Below are 25,407 nucleotides of genomic sequence, written 5' to 3' on the forward strand. Positions count from 1 at the left end.
CTGTCCGCATAGATGTTAGAGCCTGGGGTGGGACAGGGTCCTGAGAAGGGGTGATTAGGCATAAAATTTTATTCTACCAGCAAGGTCCCTCTTTCACCTTTTCATTTCTTCAAAGGTGTCTTACCCTGGAAGGTGGTAGCTGCTTTCTCAAAATTTTTACAACTAACAGTTAAATGATACTATTGTTCTGCAAAAAAAAAACATCAATTCAGTCCAGCAGCCTGATGAAACACCCAGGGAGGGAAGCACTTCGGGTGGCACCCTCAATGTCAAGTAATGTGACTCACAGGATGGATTCTTCAGCATCACCTAGGGTATTCTTTGACGCTACACCAACCAGACCAAGATCAACACAAACCAACCCCACCCCCGAAAAACACTCCCATTCACAGTTCATCCACCTGAGGGGTCCTCTGATCACTGACTTCTAAATAATGATTAAGCTACTGTAACACAATAACAGTGAAGAAACAGTGGCTTATTCATTTTCTGAAAACTATACCAGTCTTTGAACCTCTTCAGAGAGAGAAAACGTGCTGTAAAGTGTGTAAAACATTCAATGAGGAGAGAGGTGTGAGCTACTATACATTTTCAGTAAGGCTAAGCCATGGGACAGGAGAGAGCACCCATCTCCTCAAACTTCATCAGAAATGGAATGGGCTTTTGGGGGCACATGTTACATGTTTTCCAAGAGGTCCTGAGATTGGTCACCTTTTAGAAGCCGAAGGAAGCAAGCAGTGACAGCTGAACTGATTTACCCAAAACCCCTGCTCCCAAGACAGTACACAGAACAGACATCACTTTATTAGGGAAATATTTATTCCTCACAAGTGGTTATTTGGGGGTAAGAAATGCCCCTCAAACCCTCTCATCGGAAATTCTGGGGAAGATGTGCAGACACACATCTCTGCACACAGTGCCTTCAGGAGTTGTGAGAGTGGCCGGAGGTCCTGGGCAGCCAGATGCCCGCAGGTGGCCTTTGGGTGAGGCGCAGGCATTCTGAGGGGCATGGAAGAGGGGATACTTCTGATGCGGTATCTGGTCCTTAAATGCCACAACTTTCTGGGGCTGTCTGTCCTTGTTTCTGAGCTGTCTGTTGCTTCCAGGAAGTCCTTGGCCAGCAGAGAGAGCTTCTTGCTGGCAGGACCTGGTATTTGTCTCCTTACAGTGGGAACCCTGTAGTTGAAAGGATGCCCTGGGAAAGGCTGTGTCAGGGCCTGCACATGTGCTTTCTTCTGGGTTTTCCCAAACTTGGTTGGGAGGGAATGGGCTGCTGAGGGCAGGTGCTGCCTATTGCATGCCAGATGCCCCATTCTCTCCTCTTGGAACTTCCCAACAGCTGTCATGATTTTCTGAGCCTTGGGCATCCCGGTAAAGGCAGCTCTACCATTAAGTAGGCCTCTGCTTTCCACAGATGATAGGGGACTGGGCTTCTCCTGGAAGTTTTCCTGCCTTTTGCATTTTACCCCAGGAGAGTAAGCCATTGCAAAATATATCTAGATACATATATATATTTTTAACTGAAAATGCTTTCAGAAGGAGGCTGACCCTTCTGTGAAAGGCTTTCAGAAGGCAGATGACCCTACTGTGATAGGATCTGGGAAGGCTGGCTTCCCAGCTTTACCTTCAGTACCGACTCCTGAGTAGGAAACCTCTTCTTCAGTGCCGCATCTTTAGTAGGAAGCCTGTCTGTTCTCAGTTGGGATGTTCCCAGTCCTGCATCCCCTCCACCACGCTCTTGGGCCTTGGAACACGGAGGCCTCATGCTCTCTGCGGCAAGTGGGGGATTCTTATTCTGGCACTTCCTAATGACATGCTTGGGGACCCAGGGATCCTGCTGTTGTTCCATAGGAATTCCTGTGTGCTCTGGAGGGATGCCCAGCACCTGGGTACCTCACGTGTCCGTGGGGGATATACTCGGGGCATGAGTCAGTGAGGCCTTATAAGCCAAATGATCTGAGGCAGGGGGCAGGCTAGTGTATTGGGCAGGGGCCTGGCTATGCTCCCTGTCCTCCACCATTAGCTTTAACTCATGTAAGAGTGGTTCTTTGAGATTCAATGATTTAGGATCTTGCGGAACCGGTATGCTTGGTGGGATGGTGGTTTTGACTTGATGCTCATTCCCCTTTATAATTTGGGAGCTAACTGGCTTGTTGGTTGTCAAGATGCTAGGTTGTGATTGATGTGTATGAAATTTCTTGGTCCTGAATATCATTCTGGTCTCTTCATCTTTATGCCTTGTTGCCCTCCTCTGCTACTGTTGGGAGTTCGCATCCTTATACTTTGGCTCATTGCCTTGCCGGTGGCTTTGGGGGCCATCTGTTGGCTATGGTGACATGTTTGACAGGTTTAAGAGTCTGTCTGTCATGCTTAATTTTTGGAAGATCCTCTACAAGCAGATGGTGGGTATTGGAGGATGATTGCCTCGGAATTCTCTGCTCTTCCTTGCCCACAGTTGAGGGGGCAGGGCGAGGATGATCCAGAAGAGAGGCTGAATTTGCCGTTCTTGCTTTGTCTGCATGGAGAGATTTCAAGCTTCCTCTAAGGGGGCTGACGCCCCCAGGTTTAGAATTTGCTGCAGGAATCAGTTTGGTTGAGCAGGCAGGGCTACAGGGAGATGTGGCCATTCTTGATTTAAAGATCTCTATGGATTCAAGGACCCTGGAGGGAAGGCCCCATAGCATCCTCCAACGAAACCTTTTAATATGGGATTCAAGCATCTGTTGTACATTTGGTTCCACAAAGGGAAGCTCCTGGCAGGTATTCAGGGAGTAAACCTCAAGGTCTGATGGTGGCAAGCGTCTTTGTGTTAGTTGAGTCTGGGATTTCTCAGAAGGAAGTGATGTCTGCTTTATTGTATGCCATGAATGATGCACAGTCCCGGGTAGATGACCCTCACTGATTTCCTCAGATTTTTTGTGCAAATGTCTTTTCAGGACATTTTCCAGTTGTGTCTGACCTGCAGTCTCCACAGACACAGTCGAGCTGTTCTCTGATGGACTCCCAAGTTGTCTCTCAGAATCATGCTCCATATCGTTATCTGAAGTGCTCTCAAGGTCACTCAGCAGATCATCTTTTGGGCCATTCTCTGGGCTGTGTTCCTGACCCTTCTTCAGTTTGTCATTGTCCTTGTCCAGTTCACCGTCCTCTCGCTGAAGCATTTCTGAGTCCTCGTCACTGATGCTTTCAGTGTCATTCAATTTGCTCGGACTCTTAGGGATCCATGAGCGTCCACGAAAGCGCTGCGACTCAGGTAGCTGTGACAGTGTACTGGGACGGCTCATCAGCGCAAGAGACTCATAAATCCTGCGGGGAATTCCCCACCGGTGTTGGATGAGCCTCTTTCGAAGGTGATTCTCTAGTTTTCTCCGAAGCTCTTCATTCAGAGGAAACTGTCCAGGGGGGATAGAGATTACCACTTGGGCCTTGGTGGCCTTGTGGCTGAGAGAAGGGTTAGGAGCTGAAGGGCAATAGTCCTCCTGGGATCTTTGGACTAGAGTGGGTAAACCCCACACACGTTTCTGTACCTTCTGCAACACGTTCCATTCCAGATGTTGCCTTTCTTTTGGAGTGAGATTCTCCGGTTCGTTCCGAGGTCTGTGAAAACACACTCCACAGATCTTGATGTCGGGTAGAGGACCAGATGGCAGGATTGGGATTGGGGATTGAAGGTGGGCCTGGGGCTGGACAGGAGGGGTAGGTAAGGGCGGGGTTTGAGGCAGGAGTTGAGGCGGGTTCTCAGGCAAGGATGGAGGAAGTGGGTGGGCAACTACTGGGGATTCCTGCTCAGGGGAGGCATTTGAGATGTGATCTGAGGCATCAGCAGCCGGGAAGAGGGACTCGCTAGGTGGAGTTTGGAGACCCCAGAAGAGCTGGATGGGGGTTTGCTGTAAATGGCCCTCCTCCAAGGTTGTAGGGTATGGGCGCTGCTGATGTATACCCAGCTCCTTTGATTGGTTTTTGGTGCTCCAGAAAGGGAGGGAGGATGCCAAATCATGGGTATCAACAATTGTTTGTTTTGCAAAAGATCCCTCTGATTCCTTCCACAGGAGGAAGTCACTCCTCTTTGGCCTTTGTTTCTCTAGAAGTGCCAGGGCATCAGGGCTGAGAAGTGAGAGCTTACCAGGCTCTACAAGGTTGGCTGCAGGGTCTCCCCTGGAAGAAGCCTCTGAAGAATGGAGGGCCAGGACTTCTTGATGGAAATCACGTGGAGCCAGGGTTGAAGGGAAGAAGCCTTTGGCATGAGTTTGCCACCAAGGGAGGTCTAAAATTGACAAGCTGGAGGGGTCAATGCCTAGGATTGTTGGGAAATAAGGCGACAACCCACCAGAGCTATCTGGGGGTGAGCTCTGTGGAACAGGCTTCCTTGAGATGGAACTCCATTTAGATTGAGGCACAGTTAAATTGCAGTCTGGCGGTGGTGAAGCAGACCGGGTTGGTGGTGCAGGATGACGAGCAAAGGTCTCAGTGGGATTCACCCTCTGAGACAACTCCGGTAAGGGGCTGACACCTTGGGAAAGGGTAGGGTCCAGAGAGAAGGTGGTACTTAGAGACACTGTCTCTGTCTGGACACTACGGCCCACTGTATGGGCGTGATGTGGTTGGACAGGAGGAAAGGCAAGGGGCTGGGGTGGGAAATGGTCCCTTGGGGATTTGGAATCCAAGGGAGGTAAAGACTTTGGCAGCAAAGGATCACCGGGTGGTGAGGGTGCAAAAAAGTCTGCCACAGGGATCACTGGGTTAGGTGAGAAGTTGGAAGCAGGTGGTGGGGAAGGCTTAGGAAGAGGAGCTGATATTAGGTCTCCTGGAGGGACTGCTGAGAAGTCAGGGGAGCGAGTGAACGATGAAGTAGTCACAGGAGCTGGGGAAGCCAAGGGAGTCGCATCTTCCTGGGCCTGCAGGAACACCAGCTGACTGATCTCAGCAGTTGCACTATTACACACCTCACAAGAGGGGTCTGGACATAATAGTTGACGAAATTGGATGGTATCATGATGCCGGCCGAGGGGTCTGCAGGAGACAGAGGTACAAAGATGCAGCCTGGACCAGAACCAGGGGAGGAAGACATGCAGGCCTGATGAGGGAGGGGCCACCTGAAGCCTGCTGTCCCTTCACAGTGCCCCACCATTATGACTTCCCAGAGTACCCAGTAGCCTTCACCCCACTCTCTGTTCCTATGGCAACCCCCTCCCATGGCTATGACAGATTGCAGTGAATTCTGCAATTGCATAACATGTGCTCTAAGAGGCATCAGGATAGAAGGGGAGAGACTGGTCACCTTCTTAAAACAGAGATCAGCTTCCGGGTGTCTTCCAGTTCTCTTTGGTGCCATCTGTCACCTGGGAAACCAGGAGAATGGGTTATGTAGTGAAAGTATAACATAGGCAATACTACAAGAGTCTTCCTATGGGACGGACTTGGGGTCTTGGGACTCTGAAGGCCCTGATAATCCATAGGCAAGGGCAAATGGCCAATGATGTGAAGCTGGTTAGTAATCTTGCTTCACGTATAAACTATTTTCATGTAAATTATCCCATATGATGATCAGACCACCTCTCTTAAGCAGAGGGGTCTGTGGTTACCTGAGGAAGACTCGGGAGTATCTGTGATGTCACAGAGCTTTCACAAAGTCAGGAGACAGAAGTTCTGACTCTTGACACCTCACACGACCACCTATTGGGCAGCACTCATTGTCCAGATCCATCACTGCCTCATGCTCAGTAGTGGTCAGAGCAGGGAATCTGAGAAGGGTTTTGCACTCTGGGTGTATTTCCATGAACCTCTCCTCTGAGGCCTCTGTTTTCTGAGAGGGAATGTACCTAGAGGCTCACATCCTCAGAGATCATGGACGGGGCCCTCATGGAGAGGACAGCAAGGATCAGTCTTGGAGAGCTCAGGTGGAATAGGCAGAACTCACCTTCCAGAGTCCCACCTTTCCTTCTCCTCTTGGCTCTGCCCTGACGCTAGAACAAAAATAAAAAGAGAGAGAGCCTGGAATCCATGTCTTACTCTCCTCACTGAACTGGAGACATTCTTTATCCAAGGAGACTGTGACTTTAATTAACAGAACATTGTGTTCCTTGCTTTTTTCAGTTTTTAAGGTAGTAAAATATTTTCAATATTTGCTATTTTGAACAAGTCTGAGGACTTTGTCTGGGAGGCCCACACTTGGCATTCTCAGTCACAAGTCCTTTGCTCAATGAGGACACAGACAGTCACGTCTGCGCTCCCTTAGGCGGGACCCTGTATCCTGGGTCATAGCTCAGACCCCACTCTCTTCTCAGAAGCTCAGCAATATTCTCCTCCTCAGCCCAGCATGAAGGAAGGCTTGATCAAGTGATGCTTGACTTGGGGAAGGGCCTCATGATCAAATGCTGGGAAGCTTTGTTCTTTTACACAGACTCCATACTCTCAAAGTAATCCAATCTATGACTATAGATACCCTGTGTTTGGGATTTTACCCAAAACCTGCCACCAAACCCAGGAGATTGTGAGTTTCCAGTAGAAACATTAGTCCTTCCTTAACCCTTCCCCTGCCAGGCCTCTTTTCCTAGAAGAATGAATGTCTGTTTTCTTAGAACGCCCCGTTTTAATTGTTTCTCTGACTCTACCAAACTCGTTTTAAAATTTGGGATTGGGCGCTTCTGGATAGCTCAGTGGCTCAAGTGTCTGATTTGGGCTAGGGCAGGATTCCAGGGTCTTGGAATCTAGCCCCACATTGCATTCCCTGCTTAGCTCTCCCCGTGCCCCCCCCCAACCTCTGCTCACTTGCTTTCTCTTAAACAAAATCTTAAAAAACAGATAAATTGGGATTAGAAATGGAAATCGTAATAATCTATGTTGAGGCCCCCCACCCCCCCGCAAGCATTTCTTACCTTTTGGGTGGTTTTCGTTTTCTGAGTTGGTAATGGAATCCCCACCAGGTAGCACAGGAACAGAAGGAGCAATCCCAGCCCACACAGAACGGTGATGTTGGGATCAGTCCACAAGCATGTTGAGCCTAAGCTCAGACATGGTTTAGTATCGCTATTCAGAAATGGGAGAACACTCCAGTGTTTGAACTCCATTGTCTGAATCACAAGACAGCTTATACTGTGCGCACGCTGAATATATATCCTCCCCAGGCTTACATCACAGAGCAGGGTCACAAAGAGTTTCTGAGGGTGGGGTAGGTGACAATTGAACAAGGTGTGTCCCCAGCCCCTGCCCCACTCACTAGCTCAGAAGACCTCTCCACCCCTCCTAGGTCCTTCAAGTTTGCCATCCCATTTTCCTACTCCTTTATATCGCTTATAAAATTTATGAAACTTTCTGTATGTTCCATGTATTATGCATATATTACTTGGGTCCCCCTTTAGTGTTTGAGACCTTGACTTGGGTCTTACTAGTTCCATGCCTTGAATGTCTGCAAGGCTACCTGGAATTTTTACTTGTCCCCTGATATTTATACTCATGATCCACAGGTCCTCAGATACATCTTTCATATGCAATGTGTTTGCCTGGGACACCTGGATGGCTCAGTCAGTTAAGTAACTGCCCTCAGCTCAGGACAGGATCTCAGGGTGCCGGGATCAAGGTCCACATCTGGCTCCTTGCTCCACGGGGAGCCTGCTTCCCCCACTCATTCTGCCTGCAGCTTCTCTGCTTGTGTGCTTTCTGTCAAATAAAACCTTTAAAAGAAAATGTTTGCCTTGTATGAACCGAGATAGAGACCGTAAAATTCTTTCACACTTAGTTTTTTAGATGTTGCATGGCACATTTCAGTTTTTGTTTTATTCAGCCTTTAGTATCTTCAGTCAGAGAGGCTGACTCAATTAAAATCAATAATGTGATATTCAATAATCCTCAAACTAAAATCAGTAGAAAACAAATGTAAGGAATTAAAGCTTCAAATGGTCTTGGAGGTATCCCTGTAGCACTTGTATTCCTAACGTTAGTGAAGTTAACCTGCATAACGTTTTTGGGGACTAGCTAACACACACGCACACACACACACACACACACACACACACATACACCCTTAGACAAAACAATCCAGTATACTTCATATTGAAGCATAAAGTGTTTTCTCCTTTTATTTCATCCTTTCATAAAATGTTGACCCCAGTTGTACTTACTCAACCTAAATTACTGTGTTCTGTACCTCAATACCCTCATAGGTGTACAAATCCCTTCTCAGTGAGTTGCAGTCCTACAACAAATGCCATAGATGGGGTGGCTTAAATGACACGCATATTCTTTTCATAGTTCTGGAGGATGGGACTTCCAAGATCAAGGCATAGCAGATTCCGTGTACCTTGAGACCTTCCTCCTGGTTCACAGGCAGGTGCATCTTCTCCCTGCAACCTGATGTGGCAGAAAATGTGGGTGAGAGGTTTCTGGGGTCTCTTTTCTAAGGATACTAAACTCATTCATGAGGGCCCCACCCTCATGACCTAATCACCTCCCAAGACCAGTGCCATCTTGCAGCAGCGTTATGGCAGGGACATCCCATGTTCAGTGGCAGAGCTGGAGGCACTGCCGGGCGTTGGGCCCAAAATGGCGCACTTGGCCACAGCGGTGGCCTGGGACGCCGTGTCTGGCATCGCGGTGGACACGCATGTGCACAGAATCGCCACAGACTCGGGTGGACCAAGACAGCGACCAAGTCCCTGGAGAAGACCCGTGGGGTTCTGGAGGCCTGGCTGCCCCGGGAGCTTTGGAGTGAGATCAACGGACTGTTGGTGGGATTTGGCCAGCAGACGTGTCTGCCCGTCCGCCCGCGTTGACATGCCTGCCTCAACCGAAGCCTGTGCCCAGCCGCACGGAGCCGCGGCGGGCCGTGAAGCCTGGGCCTGGACACCGTGCACCAGCTGACCATGAGCCTTTCCTTGGGGGGGGGGCACAGCCTGTTTCTAATAAAACTTGGGAATTGTTAAAAAAAAAAATGCGGTTAGGGTTTCAACATATGAATTTGGGGGAGGAGCACGTACATACATTTCCTAAACTCCCCAAAGGCCAGGAGAGGTGACAGGCTGCTACGTAAGCCATTGATCCCCTCCTCTGGTGGCAGGGTGGGACCCAGGAGGGTCTCAGCCTTCCTGCAGAATGTAGTCTGCAAGAGCCTTACCTGATTGCCCTTGTGGGCCATCATATCCTTTCCTAGGATTGCCTTTCAGGGAAAAGTGGTTGAGATGCTCCACCCTCTATTATCATCCCCACATATATGTTTGAAAATCAACTCCCTGTGAGAGTTTTTCCAGGTTCCTTTTTGTCAGGTTTAAATAATCCTGGTATTTCCCTCCACACTTGCTCCATCTTTTCTAAACTCTTCTATCTTCAGGACAGCTCTCCTCTGAACTGCGTCCTAACTTCTCATGTCTTTCTTAAACTGGGATGCCCTTTCTTTGACACCCCTGGCCTAGCAGGATTAACTTGGTCGTCTGTGAAAGGGTAGGACAGCCTTCCCCCTGGCCCAGCAGAGTCTCCATTCAGTTCTGCACGAACAGGTCACCTGCCTGGAAGATCAGACCTGCCACGAGGCATCGCTTCTTCCTCACCCGGACATGCATTCTCAGCCACATTTTCATTTAATAAATAGTTACTTTTGGAAGCCAAGAGACACAAACACCTGTTAAGTCCTGGTCTCTGTCCTTAAGGAGCTCATGGTGCTGTTCTAGGGAACAGCAGGGTGAGGGTTACACAGGACACAGGACAGGTATCCTGCCACATTTGTGAGTTGGCAGGTAATCTCTGGAACAGAGGAACACAGTGGCAGGTACGATGGGTCACAAATGCTCACACACACCACGCTCCTTAGAAAGGCCACTCTGCGTGTCTAATCTCTGTGATTATCTGATAGATATTATTGACTCTTTGAGAAGATAGTCGAAGAACGGCTTTTCTCTTTTAAAAGGGCATATGTGGGTCAGGTATCCTTATGTACATTTATGTGCCTTGAGTTAGAACTGTTCTCAGAACCCAGTAGAGGTGCTTTCAAAACTTAAGGAAACAAGACCTGAAAGGTATATCTATAATTTCACCAAAAATAACCTCTACTGAAGTTCAGTAGGGGAGCTTCCCAGCACTTCTCCTCCTACATTAACAGCAAGTGTTAATGATTTGCTACTTTTTCAAGAAATTTACTGGGAGGCACCTCACAATCAGGTATTACTGGGTCTCTATTATGATGTAAGCAGCTCAGATATTACTGGGTCTCTATTATGAAAGAACAAAACTGAAGCTGGAGAGGTTAAGTGACTTCTCTTGGTCACTCATCTGTAACCCGTAGAGCACTGATGATAAAATCCCCAAGGTTCTCAACACCTCTATTTTAAATAATAAGAGATATTCTAAAAAGCCATCTTAGTCCTAAAATTAAAGCGGCCGCGTGGCTGAGTTTATCCTCTTTGTCTATACAATGCTGGCACGTTTTTTTGTTTTTTTGAATGACACCTATGTTTATTTCTTCCAAGAAAAGTGTTTTTCCCACATGCCTTCTACCTTTTCACCAATGACCTTATTGTCATCTCTACCAATTTTAAACGATAATGTCATTTTTGAGGGTTATATTATTTCTTCTTCCCATGATACCTAGTCTTTTAATAGTTGACACTCTTACAGCTTCATTATGTAGATTATAAACTGTTGAAATTAAGCCCTGTATCATTTCCTTACTTGACTTGCCCACATTCCCTTGTTGACGAGTTTTTCTTGGCCCTAGTCACCCAATCCTTTCCCTGCCATTTGAAGAGGGTTTGCCTGTAATGACAGTTCCTTTTTCCCTCCTTTATCCTTCATCCACAGCTTCACCACTGTCTCTACCAAAGGAAGGTACACTTTGAGATCGCCCCATTTCACATACCCTCCCTTGAGAGCGTGATGTTTGTATGTCTGTTAAGAAAAATGCCTCCACATATCTTTGAGTTTCTGGAATTGTTTTTAAATAGAAAGTGTGGTATTAACTGTCCCTAATGCCCCTAGGACTCACAACTATAAAAACATCCTTTAAAGTCTGAGCAAGGTAAGTTCCACCCCAAAAATTTCCAGGTGAGAAGGAATTATAAATATGGCACAACGAATTTATTTTTCAAACCTGGCCTTGTTCTAAAAGAGGCTGAGAAATTGATCCAGATTAAAGGAAACTAAAGATACACAGCAACTGGATGTAGTATGTCATCCTAGACTCAATCCTGTAAATAGATTTACACACACACACACACACACACACACAGGACATTACTTAATAAATTGATCAAAATGGAATGTGAGTGGGAGATTAGTGAAAAATTTTATGTCCAGTTACCGAAGGAGATAACTGTGGTGTTAGAGATTATTCTTTTTCTTAAGAAATACACAATGAAATATTCATGGAGAAAGTGCACAATGCATTAAATATATTCTCAAATATTCAAAAATGTATGCATAGTTTTCATAGGCATATATATGTCTTCCTATATAGAAACAAGGGGAAGGAGGAAAGGCGAGAGAGATTTTAAACAGGTCAAAATCATAACCGGTACATCTGGATAAAGGGTATATGGCTTTACCATCTATGGCTTTACCATCAATGCAACTTTTCCACAACTTTATTTTCAAATACATTTTAAAAATGAATTTAACCCTGAACCGAAGGCAGAGGCTTTAACCCACTGAGCCCCCAGGCGCCCCGTCATTTACTATTTCTTTTTTTTAAAATTAATTAATTTATTTTCAGAAAAACAGTATTCATTATTTATTCACCACACTCAGTGCTCCATGCAATCCGTGCCCTCTATAATACCCACCACCTGGTACCCCAGTCTCCCACCCCCCCGCCACTTCAAACACCTCAGATTGTTTTTCAGAGTCCATAGTCTCTCATGGTTCACCTCCCCTTCCAATTTCCCTCAACTCCCTTCTCCTCTCCATCTCACCTTGTCCTCCATGCTATTTGTTATGCTCCACAGATAAGTGAAACCATATGATAATTGACTCTCTCTGCTTGACTTATTTCACTCAGATAATCTCTTTGAGTCCCGTCCATGTTACTATGAAAGTTGGGTATTCATCCTTTTTTTTTTTAATTTTTTATAAACATATATTTTTATCCGCAGGGGTACAGGTCTGTGAATCGCCAAGTTTACACTCTTCACAGCACTCACCAAAGCACCTACCCTCCCCAATGTCCATAACCCCACCCCCCTTCTCCCAACCTCCTCATCCTTTCTGATGGAGGCATAATACTCCATAGTGTATATGGACCACATCTTCCTTGTCCATTCGTCCATTGAAGGGCATCTTGGTTCTTTCCATAGTTTGGCGACCATGGCCATTGCTGCTATAAACATTGGGGTACAGATGGCTTTTCTTTTCACGACATCTGTATCTTGGGGGTAAATACCCAGGAGTGCAATTGCAGGGTCATAGGGAAGTCTATTTTTAATTTCTTGAGGAATCTCCACACTGTTCTCCAAAGAGGCTGCACCAACTTGCATTCCCACCAAGAGTGGAAGAGGGTTCCCCTTTCTCCACATCCTCTCCAACACATGTTGTTTCCTGTTTTGTTAATTTTGGCCATTCTAACTGGTGTAAGGTGATATCTGAGTGGGGAGCCTGCTACCTCCTCTCTCTCTGCCTGCCTCTCAGCCTACTTGTAATCTCTGCCTGTCAAATACATAAATAAAATCTTTAAAAAAAAAGTAATAGTAAATGATAACTGACTCTCTCTGCTTGACTTATTTCACTCAGCATAATCTCCAGAGTCAGTTATCACATGGTTTCACTTACTTGTGGAGTATAAGGAATAACATAGTGGACATTGGGAGATGGAGAGGAGAAGGGAGTTGGGGGGAATCAGAGGTGGAGACGAACCATGGGAGACTGTGGACTCTGAGAAACAGAGGGTTTTGGAGGGGGTGTGAAGTTGGGTGAGCCTGGTGGTGGGAATTATGGAGGGATCGCATTGCATGGAGCACTGGGTGTGGTGCATAAACAATGAATTTCAGAACATACAAAAAATAAAATTAAATTAGAAAGAAAAAAATGAATTTAACCCAACCTTTGATATATCTGACTTTGATTCCAGAAGCTAGTGCCTCCACCATACTCCGACCCCAGATGTGTGCAATGCCAACTTTAAAACAGCTGTCTCAGGTTCTGTCCTAGGCAGGAAACCTGGGATCCTCTTTGGACACTGGAAACATGCTAACATTTCAACAAGGTTTTACAAAACTGGCAAAGAGTGCCCCATTAAAAATATATATATATATAAATTATATGCAATATAAAGCAAACAACAAAGAACAAAAATACTAGATGTTTATTAACACAGAACCCATAATTTCATTTTTCTCTGGTGCCACCAGGTTGCTCTTCTCCTGGGTTTTGCCGTGTCATTGACTTGCTGGGCCTTTCTTTGCTCTACTAGTCAGTTTCCATTCCTCCTAGTCAGATTTCCATCTTCCAATAATGTGTTGACAGCTTTTGTTCTTTATACTCCCCTTCTTGTCATCCTTAAGCACTTGTTTTTAAACGGTTTACTTGTTTTAACAGCTTTATTGAAAAACAGGTCACATACCATACAATCTGCCCATTTAATGTGTGTAATTCCTTGATTTTCAATAGAGGCATCACCACAGTCAATTTTAAAACGTTGTCATGACTTAAGAAAAACAAATCTGCATACTTTTGCTCTCATTCTCCTCATTCTCCTCCCTCGAGCTCTAAGATGAATCTGTTTTCTGTTTTGTAGATTTCACTATTCACCATTCACACTTCATGTGACTGGAGTCCTATGTGGCCGTTAGTGACTGGCTCCTTTCATTTAACATGTTTTCAAGGTTCATCCCTGTTGTGGCATGGGCTGGTGTTTTTTACTCCACAAAATACTATATCATAGGAATATGTTATATTTAATTTACCCATTTCTCAGTTGATGGATGTTTGAATTGTTTCCGTCCTTTGACCTTATAAATAAGATAGCTATAAACATTTGTATTTGTTTACAAGATTTTGTGTAGACCTATGTTTTCATTTCTGGGGAGTATATACCTAGAAGTGGAACTGCTGTGTCATATGTTAACTCTATGGTTAACTTTTCGATCAAGTGCCACACTGTTTCCAAATTAGCTGTGCCATTTTTCATTCCCACCAACAGTGCATGGGGGTTCTAATTTCTCCACATTCCCACCAACATTTGTATTCCTTTTGATTTTAGCCATCATTGTAGGTGTGAAGTTTGGGTCAATATTGATTTTGATTTGCATTTTCCCGATGGTTAATGATATTGAGCAGTTTTCATCTAATCTTTTACTTTTGATGGCATTTAGGGAAAGAGGGGAGTGTTTGATCTACTCCATTATAGGTGAAACACAGTAGTTTAATTGAAAAGAGGACATATTTTTCTTCTAAGTATTTCAAAACACACAATGTCAAGTCTTTGACAACATATATGGTGTTCTTCTATCCTTTTTGCATCATATTACAGTTACTGAGTGATTCAGGGACAGTGAAATTCTGCCCTGAATTTGCTCCGTAAGATGGTTTCTTGTGTGGGGTGGAGGAATTCATTCAAATGGCTCCTCAGGGCAGACTATAAGGCAGAGCTGAACTGATGGCCAAAATCTCTAAAGACCAGTGCCTTTTCGACACCAATGCTGCATACCCCTGTTGTGAGTAAGTGTGCAGCACAGGTGATAAATATCAAAGAAATGTGAGAGTTTTGACGTGGACACAGAGCATATGTCTCAGAGATGGATGGCAAGATGTGTTAAAGGGGTTTTTGCACTTTAATCCCAGCGTATCACACTCACCCAATGATAATCGTGCAAGTTGGGTGGCAGATATGTGGGAAGTTATATTGTTATATGTACTCTTGGCCATGTTTCTGTAGTAAATACCATTTAAAAAAATATATATATATATATAGATAGTAAAACCCTAAAAAACAACAACAAAAAAAAAAGAGGTTGGATGCCTCTTAAGTGTTCAGAAGGAGACCTGGCAAGGGTGGATCAGTCCATCAAGACTAGAAGTTAACTCTCTCTCAATAAAGACATTTCAGAAAGTATACTTCCTTTGAGATTGGGAAGGAAACCTCTTTCCCTATAACAGGAAGGAAGAGGAAAAATAACAATGGGAAATTTTTTGGGCAGGGTTTGTGTTTGTTTTGTTTTGTTTTGTTTTGTGAGAGGCTCGATCACTGCATTCTTGCTCCTCCGTGAGCTGTGGTCCAGCACATCTGCTGAGCAAGCAAAGATGGCCTAAGTTTGAGGGAAGTAAAGGAAATCTGAAATAGATCTGAGGGCCACCTGGGTGTCTCAGTCAGTTAAGAATCTGTCTTCAGTTCAGGTGATGACCCTGGTGTCCTGGGATTGAGTCCTGCTCCCTGCTTGGCAGGAAGCCTGCTTCTCCCTCTCCCTCTGCCACTCCCTCTGATTGTGCTCCTGCTCTCTGTCAAATAACATTTAATATAAGATAAATTAGATCTGAGTACACTGAGGAGAGAATGTACTAACTCCATTTATTTTGTTCAAGCTCGTAAGTGTTGGATAAGTATTTGTGGAGTGAATGAATGACTTCCAGGTAGTGCTGGGGCTGAATTTCATGTGGCATCAGTAGACTCAGGTGTGAGTGGACTGAGTTTTGACATGGGAGATTTAATGCAACTATAATCTTTTACATACAGAAAGGCATATCTAAAAGAGACAGAGACACAAGATTTTGCCAGACAGGAAGGAATGAAGGGGATTAGATGGGGTCGTCCATCTGTACTGGAGCCTGTTTTGTTTTGTTTTTTGAATTGAAGAGGGGCTGATGCAAGATCACATTAGTGTCAGGTGTAGCATTCTATGCTGTGCTGTGCTCACCACAACTGCAGCTACCCCATGTCACGAGATAATGCTGTTCCAGTGCCATGGACTCTATTTCCTATGCAGCACTGGTGCTTTTTACATGTTGGTTACCCAACTAGCCACCAGTTCTACCTTGGAGAGTGAGGAAAGGAAGAAGAAGGCCTTGCTGGAGAGGCAAGAAGTGGAAAGTGGATGATGTGGAGTAGAAAAATTCACAGGGACATATAAGCTGGAACGACAGGGGCATGAGGCAAAAGGACAGAACGTCAGGCTATAGTATTTCTGATTGCAGAAGCACTCCTGGTAATAAGCTCTACAGGGTGGCACAAAGTGCACCGGATGGGCCATAATGGACTCTAAAATGAGATGATGTAGGACCCGGCAGGCTGGGTTACTGGCTGGTCTGTCCGCATAGATGTTAGAGCCTGGGGTGGGACAGGGTCCTGAGAAGGGGTGATTAGGCATAAAATTTTATTCTACCAGCAAGGTCCCTCTTTCACCTTTTCATTTCTTCAAAGGTGTCTTACCCTGGAAGGTGGTAGCTGCTTTCTCAAAATTTTTACAACTAACAGTTAAATGATACTATTGTTCTGCAAAAAAAAAACATCAATTCAGTCCAGCAGCCTGATGAAACACCCAGGGAGGGAAGCACTTCGGGTGGCACCCTCAATGTCAAGTAATGTGACTCACAGGATGGATTCTTCAGCATCACCTAGGGTATTCTTTGACGCTACACCAACCAGACCAAGATCAACACAAACCAACCCCACCCCCGAAAAACACTCCCATTCACAGTTCATCCACCTGAGGGGTCCTCTGATCACTGACTTCTAAATAATGATTAAGCTACTGTAACACAATAACAGTGAAGAAACAGTGGCTTATTCATTTTCTGAAAACTATACCAGTCTTTGAACCTCTTCAGAGAGAGAAAACATGCTGTAAAGTGTGTAAAACATTCAATGAGGAGAGAGGTGTGAGCTACTATACATTTTCAGTAAGGCTAAGCCATGGGACAGGAGAGAGCACCCATCTCCTCAAACTTCATCAGAAATGGAATGGGCTTTTGGGGGCACATGTTACATGTTTTCCAAGAGGTCCTGAGATTGGTCACCTTTTAGAAGCCGAAGGAAGCTAGCAGTGACAGCTGAACTGATTTACCCAAAACCCCTGCTCCCAAGACAGTACACAGAACAGACATCACTTTATTAGGGAAATATTTATTCCTCACAAGTGGTTATTTGGGGGTAAGAAATGCCCCTCAAACCCTCTCATCGGAAATTCTGGGGAAGATGTGCAGACACACATCTCTGCACACAGTGCCTTCAGGAGTTGTGAGAGTGGCCGGAGGTCCTGGGCAGCCAGATGCCCGCAGGTGGCCTTTGGGTGAGGCGCAGGCATTCTGAGGGGCATGGAAGAGGGGATACTTCTGATGCGGTATCTGGTCCTTAAATGCCACAACTTTCTGGGGCTGTCTGTCCTTGTTTCTGAGCTGTCTGTTGCTTCCAGGAAGTCCTTGGCCAGCAGAGAGAGCTTCTTGCTGGCAGGACCTGGTATTTGTCTCCTTACAGTGGGAACCCTGTAGTTGAAAGGATGCCCTGGGAAAGGCTGTGTCAGGGCCTGCACATGTGCTTTCTTCTGGGTTTTCCCAAACTTGGTTGGGAGGGAATGGGCTGCTGAGGGCAGGTGCTGCCTATTGCATGCCAGATGCCCCATTCTCTCCTCTTGGAACTTCCCAACAGCTGTCATGATTTTCTGAGCCTTGGGCATCCCGGTAAAGGCAGCTCTACCATTAAGTAGGCCTCTGCTTTCCACAGATGATAGGGGACTGGGCTTCTCCTGGAAGTTTTCCTGCCTTTTGCATTTTACCCCAGGAGAGTAAGCCATTGCAAAATATATCTAGATACATATATATATTTTTAACTGAAAATGCTTTCAGAAGGAGGCTGACCCTTCTGTGAAAGGCTTTCAGAAGGCAGATGACCCTACTGTGATAGGATCTGGGAAGGCTGGCTTCCCAGCTTTACCTTCAGTACCGACTCCTGAGTAGGAAACCTCTTCTTCAGTGCCGCATCTTTAGTAGGAAGCCTGTCTGTTCTCAGTTGGGATGTTCCCAGTCCTGCATCCCCTCCACCACGCTCTTGGGCCTTGGAACACGGAGGCCTCATGCTCTCTGCGGCAAGTGGGGGATTCTTATTCTGGCACTTCCTAATGACATGCTTGGGGACCCAGGGATCCTGCTGTTGTTCCATAGGAATTCCTGTGTGCTCTGGAGGGATGCCCAGCACCTGGGTACCTCACGTGTCCGTGGGGGATATACTCGGGGCATGAGTCAGTGAGGCCTTATAAGCCAAATGATCTGAGGCAGGGGGCAGGCTAGTGTATTGGGCAGGGGCCTGGCTATGCTCCCTGTCCTCCACCATTAGCTTTAACTCATGTAAGAGTGGTTCTTTGAGATTCAATGATTTAGGATCTTGCGGAACCGGTATGCTTGGTGGGATGGTGGTTTTGACTTGATGCTCATTCCCCTTTATAATTTGGGAGCTAACTGGCTTGTTGGTTGTCAAGATGCTAGGTTGTGATTGATGTGTATGAAATTTCTTGGTCCTGAATATCATTCTGGTCTCTTCATCTTTATGCCTTGTTGCCCTCCTCTGCTACTGTTGGGAGTTCGCATCCTTATACTTTGGCTCATTGCCTTGCCGGTGGCTTTGGGGGCCATCTGTTGGCTATGGTGACATGTTTGACAGGTTTAAGAGTCTGTCTGTCATGCTTAATTTTTGGAAGATCCTCTACAAGCAGATGGTGGGTATTGGAGGATGGTTGCCTCGGAATTCTCTGCTCTTCCTTGCCCACAGTTGAGGGGGCAGGGCGAGGATGATCCAGAAGAGAGGCTGAATTTGCCGTTCTTGCTTTGTCTGCATGGAGAGATTTCAAGCTTCCTCTAAGGGGGCTGACGCCCCCAGGTTTAGAATTTGCTGCAGGAATCAGTTTGGTTGAGCAGGCAGGGCTACAGGGAGATGTGGCCGTTCTTGATTTAAAGATCTCTATGGATTCAAGGACCCTGGAGGGAAGGCCCCATAGCATCCTCCAACGAAACCTTTTAATATGGGATTCAAGCATCTGTTGTACATTTGGTTCCACAAAGGGAAGCTCCTGGCAGGTATTCAGGGAGTAAACCTCAAGGTCTGATGGTGGCAAGCGTCTTTGTGTTAGTTGAGTCTGGGATTTCTCAGAAGGAAGTGATGTCTGCTTTATTGTATGCCATGAATGATGCACAGTCCCGGGTAGATGACCCTCACTGATTTCCTCAGATTTTTTGTGCAAATGTCTTTTCAGGACATTTTCCAGTTGTGTCTGACCTGCAGTCTCCACAGACACAGTCGAGCTGTTCTCTGATGGACTCCCAAGTTGTCTCTCAGAATCATGCTCCATATCGTTATCTGAAGTGCTCTCAAGGTCACTCAGCAGATCATCTTTTGGGCCATTCTCTGGGCTGTGTTCCTGACCCTTCTTCAGTTTGTCATTGTCCTTGTCCAGTTCACCGTCCTCTCGCTGAAGCATTTCTGAGTCCTCGTCACTGATGCTTTCAGTGTCATTCAATTTGCTCGGACTCTTAGGGATCCATGAGCGTCCACGAAAGCGCTGCGACTCAGGTAGCTGTGACAGTGTACTGGGACGGCTCATCAGCGCAAGAGACTCATAAATCCTGCGGGGAATTCCCCACCGGTGTTGGATGAGCCTCTTTCGAAGGTGATTCTCTAGTTTTCTCCGAAGCTCTTCATTCAGAGGAAACTGTCCAGGGGGGATAGAGATTACCACTTGGGCCTTGGTGGCCTTGTGGCTGAGAGAAGGGTTAGGAGCTGAAGGGCAATAGTCCTCCTGGGATCTTTGGACTAGAGTGGGTAAACCCCACACACGTTTCTGTACCTTCTGCAACACGTTCCATTCCAGATGTTGCCTTTCTTTTGGAGTGAGATTCTCCGGTTCGTTCCGAGGTCTGTGAAAACACACTCCACAGATCTTGATGTCGGGTAGAGGACCAGATGGCAGGATTGGGATTGGGGATTGAAGGTGGGCCTGGGGCTGGACAGGAGGGGTAGGTAAGGGCGGGGTTTGAGGCAGGAGTTGAGGCGGGTTCTCAGGCAAGGATGGAGGAAGTGGGTGGGCAACTACTGGGGATTCCTGCTCAGGGGAGGCATTTGAGATGTGATCTGAGGCATCAGCAGCCGGGAAGAGGGACTCGCTAGGTGGAGTTTGGAGACCCCAGAAGAGCTGGATGGGGGTTTGCTGTAAATGGCCCTCCTCCAAGGTTGTAGGGTATGGGCGCTGCTGATGTATACCCAGCTCCTTTGATTGGTTTTTGGTGCTCCAGAAAGGAAGGGAGGATGCCAAATCATGGGTATCAACAATTGTTTGTTTTGCAAAAGATCCCTCTGATTCCTTCCACAGGAGGAAGTCACTCCTCTTTGGCCTTTGTTTCTCTAGAAGTGCCAGGGCATCAGGGCTGAGAAGTGAGAGCTTACCAGGCTCTACAAGGTTGGCTGCAGGGTCTCCCCTGGAAGAAGCCTCTGAAGAATGGAGGGCCAGGACTTCTTGATGGAAATCACGTGGAGCCAGGGTTGAAGGGAAGAAGCCTTTGGCATGAGTTTGCCACCAAGGGAGGTCTAAAATTGACAAGCTGGAGGGGTCAATGCCTAGGATTGTTGGGAAATAAGGCGACAACCCACCAGAGCTATCTGGGGGTGAGCTCTGTGGAACAGGCTTCCTTGAGATGGAACTCCATTTAGATTGAGGCACAGTTAAATTGCAGTCTGGCGGTGGTGAAGCAGACCGGGTTGGTGGTGCAGGATGACGAGCAAAGGTCTCAGTGGGATTCACCCTCTGAGACAACTCCGGTAAGGGGCTGACACCTTGGGAAAGGGTAGGGTCCAGAGAGAAGGTGGTACTTAGAGACACTGTCTCTGTCTGGACACTACGGCCCACTGTATGGGCGTGATGTGGTTGGACAGGAGGAAAGGCAAGGGGCTGGGGTGGGAAATGGTCCCTTGGGGATTTGGAATCCAAGGGAGGTAAAGACTTTGGCAGCAAAGGATCACCGGGTGGTGAGGGTGCAAAAAAGTCTGCCACAGGGATCACTGGGTTAGGTGAGAAGTTGGAAGCAGGTGGTGGGGAAGGCTTAGGAAGAGGAGCTGATATTAGGTCTCCTGGAGGGACTGCTGAGAAGTCAGGGGAGCGAGTGAACGATGAAGTAGTCACAGGAGCTGGGGAAGCCAAGGGAGTCGCATCTTCCTGGGCCTGCAGGAACACCAGCTGACTGATCTCAGCAGTTGCACTATTACACACCTCACAAGAGGGGTCTGGACATAATAGTTGACGAAATTGGATGGTATCATGATGCCGGCCGAGGGGTCTGCAGGAGACAGAGGTACAAAGATGCAGCCTGGACCAGAACCAGGGGAGGAAGACATGCAGGCCTGATGAGGGAGGGGCCACCTGAAGCCTGCTGTCCCTTCACAGTGCCCCACCATTATGACTTCCCAGAGTACCCAGTAGCCTTCACCCCACTCTCTGTTCCTATGGCAACCCCCTCCCATGGCTATGACAGATTGCAGTGAATTCTGCAATTGCATAACATGTGCTCTAAGAGGCATCAGGATAGAAGGGGAGAGACTGGTCACCTTCTTAAAACAGAGATCAGCTTCCGGGTGTCTTCCAGTTCTCTTTGGTGCCATCTGTCACCTGGGAAACCAGGAGAATGGGTTATGTAGTGAAAGTATAACATAGGCAATACTACAAGAGTCTTCCTATGGGACGGACTTGGGGTCTTGGGACTCTGAAGGCCCTGATAATCCATAGGCAAGGGCAAATGGCCAATGATGTGAAGCTGGTTAGTAATCTTGCTTCACGTATAAACTATTTTCATGTAAATTATCCCATATGATGATCAGACCACCTCTCTTAAGCAGAGGGGTCTGTGGTTACCTGAGGAAGACTCGGGAGTATCTGTGATGTCACAGAGCTTTCACAAAGTCAGGAGACAGAAGTTCTGACTCTTGACACCTCACACGGCCACCTATTGGGCAGCACTCATTGTCTAGATCCATCACTGCCTCATGCTCAGTAGTGGTCAGAGCAGGGAATCTGAGAAGGGTTTTGCATTCTGGGTGTATTTCCATGAACCTCTCCTCTGAGGCCTCTGTTTTCTGAGAGGGAATGTACCTAGAGGCTCACATCCTCAGAGATCATGGACGGGGCCCTCATGGAGAGGACAGCAAGGATCAGTCTTGGAGAGCTCAGGTGGAATAGGCAGAACTCACCTTCCAGAGTCCCACCTTTCCTTCTCCTCTTGGCTCTGCCCTGACGCTAGAACAAAAATAAAAAGAGAGAGAGCCTGGAATCCATGTCTTACTCTCCTCACTGAACTGGAGACATTCTTTATCCAAGGAGACTGTGACTTTAATTAACAGAACATTGTGTTCCTTGCTTTTTTCAGTTTTTAAGGTAGTAAAATATTTTCAATATTTGCTATTTTGAACAAGTCTGAGGACTTTGTCTGGGAGGCCCACACTTGGCATTCTCAGTCAGAAGTCCTTTGCTCAATGAGGACACAGTCAGTTACGTCTGCGCTCCCTTAGGCGGGACCCTGTATCCTGGGTCATAGCTCAGACCCCACTCTCTTCTCAGAAGCTCAGCAATATTCTCCTCCTCAGCCCAGCATGAAGGAAGGCTTGATCAAGTGATGCTTGACTTGGGGAAGGGCCTCATGATCAAATGCTGGGAAGCTTTGTTCTTTTACACAGACTCCATACTCTCAAAGTAACCCAATCTATGACTATAGATACCCCGTGTTTACCCAAAACCTGCCACCAAACCCAGGAGATTGTGAGTTTCCAGTAGAAACATTAGTCCTTCCTTAACCCTTCCCCTGCCAGGCCTCTTTTCCTAGAAGAATGAATGTCTGTTTTCTTAAAACGCCCTGTTTTAATTGTTTCTCTGACTCTACCAAACTCGTTTTAAAATTTGGGATTGGGCGCTTCTGGATAGCTCAGTGGCTTAAGTGTCTGATTTGGGCTAGGGCAGGATTCCAGGGTATTGGAATCTAGCCCCACATTGCATTCCCTGCTTAGCTCTCCCCGTGCCCCCCCCACCTCTGCTCACTTGCTTTCTCTTAAACAAAATCTTAAAACACAGATAAATTGGGATTAGAAATGGAAATCGTAATAATCTACGTTGAGGCCCCCCACCCCCCCCGCAAGCATTTCTTACCTTTTGGGTGGTTTTCGTTTTCTGAGTTGGTAATGGAATCCCCACCAGGTAGCACAGGAACAGAAGGAGCAATCCCAGCCCACACAGAACGGTGATGTTGGGATCAGTCCACAAGCATGTTGAGCCTAAGCTCAGACATGGTTTAGTATCGCTATTCAGAAATGGGAGAACACTCCAGTGTTTGGACTCCATTGTCTGAATCACAAGACAGCTTATACTGTGCGCACGCTGAATATATATCCTCCCCAGGCTTACATCACAGAGCAGGGTCACAAAGAGTTTCTGAGGGTGGGGTAGGTGACAATTGAACAAGGTGTGTCCCCAGCCCCTGCCCCACTCACTAGCTCAGAAGACCTCTCCACCCCTCCTAGGTCCTTCAAGTTTGCCATCCCATTTTCCTACTCCTTTATATCGCTTATAAAATTTATGAAACTTTCTGTATGTTCCATGTATTATGCATATATTACTTGGGTCCCCCTTTAGTGTTTGAGACCTTGACTTGGGTCTTACTAGTTCCATGCCTTGAATGTCTGCAAGGCTACCTGGAATTTTTACTTGTCCCCTGATATTTATACTCAGGATCCACAGGTCCTCAGATACATCTTTCATATGCAATGTGTTTGCCTGGGACACCTGGATGGCTCAGTCAGTTAAGTAACTGCCCTCAGCTCAGGACAGGATCTCAGGGTGCCGGGATCAAGGTCCACATCTGGCTCCTTGCTCCACGGGGAGCCTGCTTCCCCCACTCATTCTGCCTGCAGCTTCTCTGCTTGTGTGCTTTCTGTCAAATAAAACCTTTAAAAGAAAATGTTTGCCTTGTATGAACCGAGATAGAGACCGTAAAATTCTTTCACACTTAGTTTTTTAGATGTTGCATGGCACATTTCAGTTTTTGTTTTATTCAGCCTTTAGTATCTTCAGTCAGAGAGGCTGACTCAATTAAAATCAATAATGTGATATTCAATAATCCTCAAACTAAAATCAGTAGAAAACAAATGTAAGGAATTAAAGCTTCAAATGGTCTTGGAGGTATCCCTGTAGCACTTGTATTCCTAACGTTAGTGAAGTTAACCTGCATAACGTTTTTGGGGACTAGCTAACACACACGCACACACACACACACACACATACACCCTTAGACAAAACAATCCAGTATACTTCATATTGAAGCATGAAGTGTTTTCTCCTTTTATTTCATCCTTTCATAAAATGTTGACCCCAGTTGTACTTACTCAACCTAAATTACTGTGTTCTGTACCTCAATACCCTCATAGGTGTACAAATCCCTTCTTAGTGAGTTGCAGTCCTACAACAAATGCCATAGATGGGGTGGCTTAAATGACACGCATATTCTTTTCATAGTTCTGGAGGATGGGACTTCCAAGATCAAGGCATAGCAGATTCCGTGTACCTTGAGACCTTCCTCCTGGTTCACAGGCAGGTGCATCTTCTCCCTGCAACCTGATGTGGCAGAAAATGTGGGTGAGAGGTTTCTGGGGTCTCTTTTCTAAGGATACTAAACTCATTCATGAGGGCCCCACCCTCATGACCTAATCACCTCCCAAGACCAGTGCCATCTTGCAGCAGCGTTATGGCAGGGACATCCCATGTTCAGTGGCAGAGCTGGAGGCACTGCCGGGCGTTGGGCCCAAAATGGCGCACTTGGCCACAGCGGTGGCCTGGGACGCCGTGTCTGGCATCGCGGTGGACACGCATGTGCACAGAATCGCCACAGACTCGGGTGGACCAAGACAGCGACCAAGTCCCTGGAGAAGACCCGTGGGGTTCTGGAGGCCTGGCTGCCCCGGGAGCTTTGGAGTGAGATCAACGGACTGTTGGTGGGATTTGGCCAGCAGAGGTGTCTGCCCGTCCGCCCGCGTTGACATGCCTGCCTCAACCGAAGCCTGTGCCCAGCCGCACGGAGCCGCGGCGGGCCGTGAAGCCTGGGCCTGGACACCGTGCACCAGCTGACCATGAGCCTTTCCTTGGGGGGGGGGGGCACAGCCTGTTTCTAATAAAACTTGGGAATTGTTAAAAAAAAAAAATGCGGTTAGGGTTTCAACATATGAATTTGGGGGAGGAGCACATACATACATTTCCTAAACTCCCCAAAGGCCAGGAGAGGTGACAGACTGCTACGTAAGCCATTGATCCCCTCCTCTGGTGGCAGGGTGGGACCCAGGAGGGTCTCAGCCTTCCTGCAGAATGTAGTCTGCAAGAGCCTTACCTGATTGCCCTTGTGGGCCATCATATCCTTTCCTAGGATTGCCTTTCAGGGAAAAGTGGTTGAGATGCTCCACCCTCTATTATCATCCCCACATATATG

The 25,407-nt window shown here is 46.8% G+C and overlaps 2 protein-coding genes across 2 annotated transcripts; both read right to left on the reverse strand.

Moving 5' to 3' along the window:
- Positions 1-2,288: 2,288 nt before the first annotated feature.
- On the reverse strand, positions 2,289-5,704 carry LOC122903361 (spermatogenesis-associated protein 31D1-like). Its single transcript, XM_044244196.1, has 2 exons — positions 5,616-5,704; positions 2,289-5,010 (listed from the first exon to the last, which is right to left on the reverse strand). The coding sequence occupies exons 1-2, from the start codon at positions 5,702-5,704 to the stop codon at positions 2,289-2,291; spliced, it is 2,811 nt and encodes a 936-aa protein (XP_044100131.1).
- A 12,799-nt stretch (positions 5,705-18,503) lies between these two features.
- On the reverse strand, positions 18,504-21,919 carry LOC122903433 (spermatogenesis-associated protein 31D1-like). The gene is made up of 2 exons (XM_044244322.1): positions 21,831-21,919; positions 18,504-21,225 (listed from the first exon to the last, which is right to left on the reverse strand). Exons 1-2 carry the CDS (start codon positions 21,917-21,919, stop codon positions 18,504-18,506), a joined length of 2,811 nt encoding a protein of 936 aa, XP_044100257.1.
- Between the last annotated feature and the right edge of the window lie 3,488 nt (positions 21,920-25,407).

The sequence above is a fragment of the Neovison vison genome, chromosome 1, assembly GCF_020171115.1.
Source record: "Neovison vison isolate M4711 chromosome 1, ASM_NN_V1, whole genome shotgun sequence".
NCBI lineage: Eukaryota > Metazoa > Chordata > Mammalia > Carnivora > Mustelidae > Neogale > Neogale vison.